The sequence below is a fragment of the Pinus tabuliformis genome, chromosome 8 (assembly GCF_031772625.1).
Source record: "Pinus tabuliformis cultivar Carrire ecotype Pingquan chromosome 8, CPIR1, whole genome shotgun sequence".
NCBI lineage: Eukaryota > Viridiplantae > Streptophyta > Pinopsida > Pinales > Pinaceae > Pinus > Pinus tabuliformis.
In genome coordinates, this window is record NC_142294.1 from 43,151,300 (window position 1) to 43,163,755 (window position 12,456).

The window sequence follows — 12,456 nt, forward strand, 5'->3', positions numbered from 1 at the left end:
TCAATGTTGGGAAACAAGCCTTGGTTGAAGAGAGAATTGTTTTTCATTCTCTATCATTTCAACCTGATCGACGATAGAGCTAAGAAGTTCTGAATTAGAACGCCTCATGATAAATCTCTCTAGAAGCGGGCACCCCAAAACGAATGCGGCTAAAGTGTTGTCTGTGAGATGGACATTGCGGAAGGAGCAAGAAATTAAATGGTGGAATCCCACGAAAGGGTCAGGAAGTTGGGTGAGCAAGTAATTTTGGATATTGAGCGTTTTGAGACGAAGACAGGTGAAAAAATTATCAGGAGGAAAGACTTCTCTTACTGGGGATTGACAGAGAAACAACCTTTGGACATTCTTGGCTGCCACAAACGCCAACCATGAGGAAACCCTGATAGGGGTGAACGCCCAAGGTTGAACATCCACAACAAAATGAAACATTTCTACGTTGTCTGGTGTATACAACCTCAGAATGTTCATGATTGCCTCTTCTATCACCGGTTGAGGATAGGAACCACAGACGCCCAGTAACAGTGACAGGCTGAAACGCAGTTCGGACATGCGGGTGTACATGTTCCTATGTGCGTGTGCCCATCTCCTTGAGAGGACCGAGGATCTGATGGCATCTCCGATTGGAATTTTCAAGAGAATGAGGCCAAGGACATCGTCGTGAAGTGCTGACAGTCTGTCTGGCAATGTCTCTCTCATCATTTTTATCCTGTGTGTCGAGTTTTCAAATGATGTATTTCATTCCAAGAATAGATGCGCTTGAAGTTTCAAGATTTGACACATTTCTTGTCAACCTTCTTTAACGGCACCCACAACAGGGTTCCATTTTCGAATCACTTCCTGATTTATTCACTTGATACCGGTAATGAAGATATAATGGGATTTCAAAGGACACACCCACCATCCGCACACATCAGCCGGTGAAGCCTGAAACAAAGACCAACAGACAATCTTCAAATTGCACGCCGATACCTTCCGTCGTAAATATATCTTTACTTTCAAAATCAATAAAAGCAATGCAAGAACAAGATTGGTGTCAAATTCATTTTCCAGAGATATCAGTAGGCTGCCAAGAGTTTCTTCGCCTTAGTCAAATGGGTCATATATTTGGGGGAAACTGAATTGTGCTGGCCAGAACTCTTTGCAACATGTAATCATTTATGGTAACATGGATGATAGCGCCCCAAAGTTACAAAGGATGTTAATTATTAAAAAATTTGGTTGTATCCAAATGGTAAAGGAAAAGTAAAAGCCCAAATTAAACGCAGACCACCCACTACAGCAGAAGAATAGGATTAGGCAGTCTATTTATGACTTCAGTTAGTAATTCATAGGGTCTACGCTCCAGGTTTGGTTTTCATTGGTCATTAGAAACTCTCAGCTGGAATAATGTAACGCTTTCTATCTTTAGAGCAGATGGATGATCCTTTTTCTATCTTTGTGGCTTCAGTTGAAACAACGCCCTTATTTTTGGAAGATCTGTTTTCTCATTCAAGAGTCTATTTATTGTATTAGACTTAGATGTAAACAGTGAGAGTTCTGAGAGGTGTGCGTCGACAAATGATATTCCTGACGATGAACCACACTGGTTGCATTTCTCAAAATTATATTGTGAAATTTGGTTCTTTGAGAGAGATCTGTTCAGTAAACCATATAATTCCAAAAAGACTCGTAAATATTCCCTCAACTTTGTTCATGAAAATTTTATTGCTTCAAGGTAAGCTGCAATTCTCATTTGTAACGTGACACTGAGAAATATGATTGAAAATTGGACGGGCTAATTCATCCCTGGATTTTGTTCACAAGCTTTCGACAGGATTCAGATTTTGGACAAGGTTAAGACAACCATTCAATTGTAGGTCTGACAATGGCATTTCTTGTGGAGAACAGAACAGATGGACAAGAGACTATCATCAGTTGTTTGTCCGAGCATTCATCAGAAACATGAAGGCCAAAAACGACATCGGTTCATCAGAAGAGCTGTCACAGGAAAGTGCGCTACGCGTTGGAGGTGTGCGCTACGCACCGGGCAGTGCGCTACGCATTGGGTTAGCGCGGCCAGTGTAAAAATACACAGGCGCTACGCATCAGGCTGTGCGCTACGCACTGGGATAGCGCGCTACGCACTCAGTCCAGCAAAAAATTTGTTTATATTCATGCGCCCAGTCTCTTATCAAATCGGCTCCATCGACTTGCAAGTAAGCTTCTAAAGGGTGCTCAGTAGATTTTAGTATGATTGTGGTGTTATCAATGTTGGGAAACAAGCCTTGGTTGAAGAGAGAATTGTTTTTCATTCTCTGTCATTTCAATCTGATCGACGATAGAGCTAAGAAGTTCTGAATTAGAATGCCTCATGATAAATCTCTCCAGAAGCGGGCACCCCAAAACGAATGCGGCTAAAGTGTTGTCTGTGAGATGGACATTGCGGAAGGAGCAAGAAATTAAATGGTGGAATCCCACGAAAGGGTCAGGAAGTTGGGTGAGCAAGTAATTTTGGATATTGAGCGTTTTGAGACGAAGACAGGTGAAAAAATTATCGGGAGGAAAGACTTCTCTTACTGGGGATTGACAGAGAAACAACCTTTGGACATTCTTGGCTGCCACAAACGCCAACCATGAGGAAACCCTGTTAGGGGTGAACGCCCAAGGTTGAACATCCACAACAAGATGAAACGTTTCTACGTTGTCTGGTGTATACAACCTCAGAATGTTCGTGATTGCCTCTTCTATCACCGGTTGAGGATAGGAACCACGGACGCCCAGTAACAGTGACGGGCTGAAACGCAGTTCGGACATGCGGGTGTACATGTTCCTGTGTGCGTGTGCCCATCTCCTTGAGAGGACCGAGGATCTGATGGCATCTCCGATTGGAATTTTCGAGAGAATGAGGCCAAGGACATCGTCGTGAAGTGCTGATAGTCTATCTGGCAATGTCTCTCTCATCATTTTTATCATGTGTGTCGAGTTTTCAAATGATGTATTTCATTCCAAGAATAGATGCGCTTGAAGTTTCAAGATTCGTCACATTTCTTGTCAGCCTTCTTTAACGACACCCACAACAGGGTTCCATTTTCGAATCACGTCCTGATTTATTCACTTGATACCGGTAATGAAGATATAATGGGATTTCAAAGGACACGCCCACCATCCGCACGCATCAGCCGGTGAAGCCTGAAACAAAGATCAACAGACAATCTTCAAATTGCACGCCGATACCTTCCGTCGTAAATATATCTTTACTTTCCAAATCAATAAAAGCAATGCAAGAACAAGATTGGTGTCAAATTCATTTTCCAGAGATATCAGTAGGCTGCCAAGAGTTTCTTCGCCTTAGTCAAATGGGTCATATATTTGGGGGAAACCGAATTGTGCTGGCCAGAACTCTTTGCAACGTGTAATCATTTATGGTAACATGGATGAAAGCGCCCCAAAGTTACAAAGGATGTTAAAAAATTTGGTTGTATCCAAATGGTAAAGGAAAAGTAAAAGCCCAAATTAAACGCAGACCACCCACTACAGCAGAAGAATAGGATTAGGCAGTCTATTTATGACTTCAGTTAGTAATTCATAGGGTCTACGCTCCAGGTTTGGTTTTCATTGGTCATTAGAAATTCTCAGCTGGAATAATGTAACGCTTTCTATCTTTAGAGCAGATGGATGATCCTTTTTCTATCTTTGTGGCTTCAGTTGAAACAACGCCCTTATTTTTGGACGATCTGTTTTCTCATTCAGGAGTCTATTTATTGTATTAAACTTAGATGTAAACGGTTATGAGTTCTGAGAGGTGTGCATCGACAAATGATATTCCTGACGATGAACCACACTGGTTGGTTCGAAACGCGTCGACAAATGATATTCCATGTGATTTTCTCCGAAGAATCTTTCTTAACTTGATATGGATCACAGAAGCCTGAATTCTATTAATTCGATTTCTATAATCAAGAACTTCAAACTTCGAACTTCTCCCTTCTTTGTATACCGTTCTCTGCTTTGATCACCTTTGCTCTGACACCACGCAGAAATTCTTGATAATGCAATATACTAAAGAAACAAACTTGCGAAAGCTTAATCAATTTTGAGCAAGATCAAATAGAAAACATATAACAGAGAAGAAGAAATCAATCACACATGAACACAGAAGAATACTCTGGGGAAAGCCTCAGCTAAAAACCCTGATCTCTGTATTATCATACAAGTGGAAATATCTCTGAATTACACAAAGCTTTAGCTCATAAGCTATCCAGCTCTCAGTACAATCCCTCAATGCTTGTCATAGACAAAATAGACAACACATATGCCTTCCTTCATTCCTCCAAGCCTCCTATTTCCTTGGCAAGTTTCTCTTGGGTCCTCAAGCTGCCACCTGTGTGTAATTACCTCACACACTGCTCACCAAACTCATAAATAAATGTGTAATCCTCAAGGAAAGAATTCCTTCTGCATGCAAGAGATATCCGAAAGGGAATATTCCTGCAACTTATAGTACACTGTCCCATCGTTTGATCTCAACTGGGTCTCTGTCTGAACTGACATGTATGAGTTATTTATGAGAGAATATTCAGTTATTTGAAGTACATTAGTTGCATGCATGCATGCATTGACTAACTGAACTCACAATCAGTTCCAAAAACTATTGGAACTAATCTAATTGGACTTAATTCAGTTAACTGAGCTAACTAATTACAACTCAAAGTACAAATCATCCTGATCTCGTTAATTAAGGGATAACTTTCTCAATCAAAGGGATAATTGTTGCATGTCTTCACATAGACTTCATGTTTGATTTTCTTTAACTAATTAACTCAATATGAATTAATTAATTATTTTACAAATATCTACTGAGATCAAATTCGAATTTTAATTCATAATTTCAATTTAGGGACTAATTAAAATTGGAATGTATCCCAAAATGCTATTTTTAGCACTTCTATTTTTAGCATTTCTTGTTGCTATTTTCCACAAATCGCATATCACACGACACCACAGCCGGATATGAGAATCACCCCTGCTTCGACTAATTATGATTTGTCGATAGTTTATGGTCACCATGTGTCCTCCAAAAGGTGAGTTAAAACAATGGTTTGCAAGGCAGGTCAGAGGCTGGGCTCGATCCCGCGATCTCTCATCTCACAACACCGAGGCCTACCATTGCACCCGCACAATGGTTCTTACCATGTAACGGTTGCGGGTTACATTTGAAATTTGTTGAATGCAAGGTTGGGGGGAGTTTGCCAGCATAATCACTGACACCGCAAACAGTTACGGTAACCGTCAGCCTTAATTGCCAGACCCTAACCGCGTCACATGACTGGTAGGGATTGCTTTTTTTATAACCGACGGCGGGGTTATGGGTTAAATTAACCGTCCTACAAATTTGTCCGTCGCGCATTGAAATTTTCTCCTAGTTAGTGATTTTTGGGGCGAAATTGTAGGATCATGCCGAATTGGAGCAATTTGTGGAGCAAATAGTAGGTTAACTAGGAGAGGTCATAACTTCTTCAGTTTTCAACCAAATGAGGAGAAAAAAGAGGTTGGGGTACCATTTTTGAGGATTCTGGACTCATTGGATTAGGTTGCAGAACCATTTGAGCATTACAAACACATATTTTTATAGTTTTGAGCATAATAGAGAGGCCCAAGCCATTGGAAGCTAGACCAAGGAGACGTAGTCCAGGAGGGGTGAAATATTTTATCATGTTCCTATTGTAATGTGTTTTTGATGCTGTTCTGTACATGTTTATGCTACTGTTTAGTCTCTTATTTATGTTAAATTTTCTCATAAAATTAACATAAAAACTCATCATTTCACTTGCAAAAATTCATGAATCCTCAAGCACAATGAAAGCATTTTGCTTCTAATCTAAGGAGGATCTTAGCACAACAATCTAATATTCTAAATTAGATCATCCATGAAGACCTGAATTTACTCCTTGAAGACAAGATATGAAGTCTTCAGTCACTTCCAAGAGTTTAAGGCTCTTGTGGAGAACTCGATAGGTAAGAAGATACATGTTCTTTATACAGATAATGTGGGTGAGTACATCAATAAAGCCTTCAAAGGTTTTGCACAAAGGAAGGAATCAAGAGAGAGTGGACAAATCCATACAACCTTCAACAAAATGGGGTTGTAGAATGAAAGAACAATACTATAGTTGGAGTAGCGAGGGCCATGCTATATGATCAGGATATGCCTAAGTATCTTTGGGCAGAGGCATGTAGCACACTAGTTGCATTCATAATAGGGTCCCACACAAGGTGTTGGGAAAGATGACATCTAAGGAAACATTTACAGGAAAGAAGCCAAAAGTCAGTCATTTTAGGATTATTGGCAGTGTTTCTTATTGTCACATTCCAAATGAGAAGTGCACAAAGCAAGATTCGACTGCAGAGACGGGATATTTTGTTGGTTACAAAAAAACATCCAAGGCATACATGATCTATGTTCCAAGGACTCGTAAGATCATCGTGAGACAAGACATTAATTTTTAATAGGATAAAGCCTTAAGGAGATCTCGCAAGTTTCCAATAGTTTATTAGAGTCAGAAAGAAGAAGCTCCAAGGGTTGAGCAACAATCTCAGGCTTAGGGAACAAGTACTAGTATAGTGACTAGTACGGGCACAAGAACAAATGTTGAGGATAATTCACAACATGTGGAGCAAAAACATGACAAGGAGCTTGAAGCTCCACCCACTATAGGTGGGAGAAAGAATAACAAGGTGCTTCAGACATTAAGGGATGCATAAGAGTTTGTAGGAGCTCCTAAATCAAGCACCAGGGACAAGAGACAACCAAAGATATTCATGGTATAAGACATTAATGAGGTAGATCATTGACAGTCAACATTCCAACTATTAGGAGGCTACACAACATCAAGTGTGGTAGGATGATATGGTGGAGGAGTACAACTCCATCACGCATAACGATTTTTGGGAGGTGGTGCCTAGACTGCCAAGATAGGGTAGTGGTTGGTTCTCGCTAGATCTACAAGATCAAGCACACTGTAGATGGAATCATTGACAAATTTAAAGTCAATTTGTTGGCTAAGGGATTCTCTCAGAGAGAGAGAATAGATTATGAGGAGACATTTTCTCCCATGGCCAGGTATACTTCCATTAGAGCCATGATATCACTTGCAACACAAACGAGATGGAAAATTCATCAGATGGATGTCAAGTTGACATTCCTAAATGGATTCAAACCTATGTATGTGGGTTGAAGAGAGCATTGTATGAACTCAAGAAAGCTCCCAGGGCGTGGGATGGTCGTATTGACAACTACTTGCAGGAGACCGGCTTTGTGAAGAATGAGGCATATTCAAACCTCCACTATCTTATGGTTGGAGGTGAACCACTCATTCTCATATTGTATGTGGATGATCTATTCTTGACTGGGTCACCAGGGCTCATAGAAGATTGCAAGAGGGACTTAGCAACATATTTCGAGATCAAGGACTTGGGGTTGATGCACTATTTTCTAGGACTTGAGGTGTGGAAGACAAATGGGGAGATATTCCTGGTCAAGGGAGATATAATTTGGATATCTTGAAGAAATTTAGGATGCTAGAATGTATACCCTTGACTACACCTATGATAACAAATTGGAGGAAAATTGATGCATAAACGTAGGAGGTAGTGGACCCCAACTTATATAGAAAACTTATTGGCTCTATCATGTATTTGACCAACACAAAGATAGAGATTTTCTTTGCAGTAAAAATCTTTGTAAGTTCATGGTGGAATCAAAGAGAGTACATTAGACAAAGACAAAGCATGTATTGAAATATATATGAGGTACAACTGAATATGGGTTGAAATATACTCAAGGTGACAGTGTTAGGTTGAAGGGCTACACTGATGCAGACTGGGAAGGTAGTGCAATGGACTGGAAAATCACTTTAGGGTGTTGCTTCAACATCAGATCAGGGGTTGCCTCTTGGTACAATAGGAAGCATAAGCCTATTGCATTAGGTGTTTCAGAAGCAGAGTACATGGCAACGAGCATGGAAACATGTGAGGCCATATGGCTTCGGAAGTTGTTAGTAACACTGTTTGGTTAGAGGATGGAGTCGACCATTATTTATTGTGATAATCAGAGTTACATCAAGCTATATGTGAATCCAGTATTCCATGATTAGTTGAAACATATCGACATACGATACCATTTCATCAAGGATTGTGTACAACGTGGATCAATTTGATTGTAATATGTTCCTACATATCAATAAGTTAGACATTCTGACGAAGGCCTTGGGTAAAGGAAAGTTTGTTTTATTTAGGGACAAGTTGGGTGTTGTGGAGAACACCTTGTTGGAATCTTTGATACTAAGTTTTAGGAGTTTGACAATATTTAGAAGGGGGGGGGTGAACCATTATTGTGTGGATGGATCAAATTTTAAAACTTTTTCCTTTTCTTTTTGTTGGTCATTGAATCATCAATTAGTTATCCAACAACATAATATAAACAAAATCTGAATGATCATAAACATAAGCAATAATTAACACAAGTACAAGTAAATCATGAGCAACGATACATCAAAAAACATATGAAGACACCATATGTTAGGGGGAAATCCTTCTAGGAGAAAAATCACCAAACTCTTTGCTTCTATTATTCTAATTATGATTTATTTTTTACATCATCATATCACTGGTCACCACTAGTGTTCAAGCCACAACTTGTGATGCATGCGAGAAAATACTCACTCCAAGCCACTACCTAACAGAAGCCACCACTTCCTAAAATTTGCAGGCCACCACCTGCTAGAAGCCACCATTTCCTCAACTATGCAGGGCAATACCTATTGCAAGCCACCATTTGCTGGATACCCCAGCTCCCAATAGTTATTCCAACTTCCATTGGATGGAAGCCACCACTCCCAAGTTCTTAGGCCACAACCTAAAGGAATCCACCACTCCCTGAGTCAGCAAGCGACTACTTGCTAGTGATCTACCACTCACCTATTGAAGGGTTCAATCTCTTGTGGACCTCTTTTCATACATTTTAAAACTAGGATCAACACAACAAAACTCAATTGTCTATAGTCCTCATTTCTTCCCATTTTCATGCTAGAACCACTAACAATACAAACTCTGCAATACAAACAATCTCTCATAATCAATCTGGCCTCTCTCATATATCAACATATCACCATCACTATTAATCTCAATACTCTATCCTCAATAACAAATTAGAAATATACAAAACAACATACTTAGCCATACACACTCTCATATTCAACATCAACTCAACAATACACTTAGACTTAAACTCTCTAATGCACAACAACATATATGAAATAATACATCTTTGTCCTCTCAAACATCAACCCCAGCTATATCAATACAAGGCTATATAGATCAACAACAAATATTAAAAATGAAATTCTACCATGTTTTTCCCTACAATGCAAACATGTCAACATCCAAAACATAGCAGGTAAAAACATTGCCATAACTATGCTCTGCTACAAGCTCTGATTCACATGCACAACCTCTGCCTCATCGATCTGTGTATACAACTCACTCTACAAGTGTCCAATCTCTAATAGTTGTGCAGTCCATGCACACAACAACTACTAAATCATATAAATTAGCTCAGTCTTAGACCCTACCTCTTTCCATGCGCACTATCTCCAACATATGATCTCTACATACATTGCTTTGCAATTCACACTCAAACAAACTTTGCATTCTTCCAAATGATCTCTGACATTTAAATCGTTCACGCAAGTCAATGTGCACTTACTAACAAAACTCAGCGAGATCAACAACATTGATTTTGTAGTTTATTTACCCCACAATCTAATCGACCAGATCAACAACATTAATGATTTCCACTAATCCTTCGACCAAATCAACTTCTATGGACTAGATTAAGACATTAAATTCATTCCACTAGATCATAACCACACTAACCATTCTAATCAATGCGTTCAAACCTTCATTGATGACCAAATCAAGATTAAATTGATATGACCATTAAAAACCACATCAATCGAACGTTCTTTAACAAATCCACGAGAAAATTCTCTGGTAGGAGCTCTTGGTTTCTTTTTCTCACTTAGATGAAAGTGGCATAGGTTCAAAATTGTAATATTACAACAAGTTTCATGCTCGCACCATTTCATGACTGTAACAATAAGACAGTGTTGTGCTGTGACTCAAGCAAGACTGTGACAATGCTCTAACACTTGGAAAATAAAAGCTCCTTTGCTCATGAATGCAACCAAGCTTCAAGTCACCTTTAATCCACCATGTCAAACACCTGTACACTTCATCAAACCTCTAGACACATCAACACTCAATCATCAATCTATTGAAATCAATGGAAACACAACTGGAACCTTGTTGACATCAATGCCAACACCATGCTGCCAAAAATATCCCCATTTGGCATTGTTGGAAACCTTCAACCACTTCACCAAAATGATCTTCAATAATGTTATCTAGTTGGTCTCATTCTATGTAAGTGGCTGGCACACTCTCCCCCTTTGACATCAATAGACAAGGGTGGCCAAACGTCACTAAACACCATGTTGATACCATTTACAAGGCTAATACCAATTGATTTGTTGATGAGACATGATCAACTACAACACGTGCAAATTAATCATGAGGAACCAATACAGTCTGTTATCTCCTGCAATGGAGGGACATCAATGCAACAAGTCCAAAACCATGAGATTTCTCTTGCTGGACATGCTCTCTTTGAACATTTACGAGGGGTTGCAAACATCTCCAAGCTGATGTACAAAAACTTCTATTGCTCCAAAATAATCCTTCTTTCCACTTGCAAGAGGCTATACCAAGTCTGACCAATGAATCCTACAACCCATGACCAATAATAGTCGTGAAAGTACAAGGATTAATAAGAATAATACATGGCTACAAAAATGATACCCAACATCCCATACATGGTAGAAGTATGACTCCAATGCATGCTTGACGCAATGACCTCTTAACCAACAGAATCAATGATGACAATGATAGGCAATATAATTACATGGATGCTACATCAATGCACTCAAGGTGTTTACATGGCTGAAATGAAATGAGTCTCATATGGATGCCTATCACCATGATTACACAACCATGAGTCAATGATTATGTTGTTACCCTAGAGACAACATCTGGTTGAGAAGAGGTTAGTGCCTTTGACATCCATATAAAAAGATAGTAAATGTGTTTTATTCTCCCATAATGATTGTTCATAAATGAGTTTAATAGGTAATGTTACGGAAATATTCTTGGGATAAAATATATATTTCAAGATGGCCTCACTGACTATGAAAATGATTTAAAGATGCAACATGGTGATAGAAATAAATGATAAAACGTTTAGAATAGAAGGCTTCAACTGCAAAATCTTTTATTTTAAACCTTAGCTGAATATATGAGAGATACATAAAACAAATGTATAGAAAAATGGAGCGCAATTTAACATTATTTCATTTAAAATTACATGTACTGTGATTTTACTAAATATGTATTATGAAAACAACCAACAACTTCATTACACTTTTCCAAAGAAGAAGGAATAGTAAATGACTTACAATAAGCAGAAAACATATCATATTCAAAGGATTGCTTGGAATCACCTTGAAAGCTTTATTCAATCTCCAAGAAAAAATAAGCACACTACACAAAATTTTTTCCTCTCTGAAGTCAATATTTCGAACTCCAAAAATGGTTCTCCAAAGTATTTTTATGGTAACATACAAAGGTGACAGTTATAAAACCGTTAACTACCACAAACTTCTAAACTACTTTTAGAAACTACTCAAAGCCCTATTCAGTCCTCCCAAGGACTTAAACTCTAAATCAAAAGACTTAACATTACAAAATAAAGTATTTTTTGAAGATTGTTCTGACCAACCAGAGAAATTGGAAATATTTCTGGAAGCTTTTGGATGACGTTGGGCTCCAAATTGGTAAGCTGGCAGATGCAAGTGTACTTGGGCACGCTCCAAAACAAACAACAGATAAGTGGATTTGAGCGTAAAGTGGGGTTTTATGGGTAAACGGGAAAAAACAAGGGGAAAAACATAATTAAATGTGGAAGGGACAGATGTACAACATGTTATTGTAGTGGTGACGTGAGAAGGATGATGTGGTGGTGATGACGTGGAGGTGTGGAATGAGGTGTCAGATGACATGGTATAGCGTGTAATAAACTAATCTCACTTGCTTACTTCAAAATGCGAACAAAATCCACTTACCGCTCACAGGGGGACCCATGGTGGTAAGTGGCCCCATCAGCGAGTGATGCCAGAGAGGATCCAAGCCATCGATCTCACGAAAGCGGTTTACCTGCCAAATCTGGTACGGAGGCACCCAAACCCATAAATTTCGCGCTAATAGTGATGTCGGGTTTCTCATGTGGGGGAGGACCAATGCCACCGATGACATCGTATGTCAAAATTGTCCGACGTTTAACTTTTACTTTTGCGTTGGGTCCCA

The 12,456-nt window shown here is 39.1% G+C and overlaps 2 protein-coding genes across 2 annotated transcripts; both read right to left on the minus strand.

Annotated features, from left to right (window-relative positions):
• On the minus strand, positions 1-699 carry LOC149234037 (putative F-box/LRR-repeat protein At5g02700). Its single transcript, XM_089368131.1, has one exon. It carries the CDS (start codon positions 697-699, stop codon positions 1-3), a length of 699 nt encoding a protein of 232 aa, XP_089224257.1.
• Positions 700-2,244: 1,545 nt separating this feature from the next.
• On the minus strand, positions 2,245-2,943 carry LOC149234038 (F-box/LRR-repeat protein 25-like). The gene has a single exon (XM_089368132.1). The coding sequence runs from the start codon at positions 2,941-2,943 to the stop codon at positions 2,245-2,247; it is 699 nt and encodes a 232-aa protein (XP_089224258.1).
• Between the last annotated feature and the right edge of the window lie 9,513 nt (positions 2,944-12,456).

What these genes read in the sequence shown, in the direction of transcription:
- LOC149234037 (XM_089368131.1), bottom strand. Translation starts at nt 699, where the DNA reads ATGATGAGAGAGACATTGCCAGACAGACTGTCAGCACTTCACGACGAT.
- LOC149234038 (XM_089368132.1), bottom strand. Translation starts at nt 2,943, where the DNA reads ATGATGAGAGAGACATTGCCAGATAGACTATCAGCACTTCACGACGAT.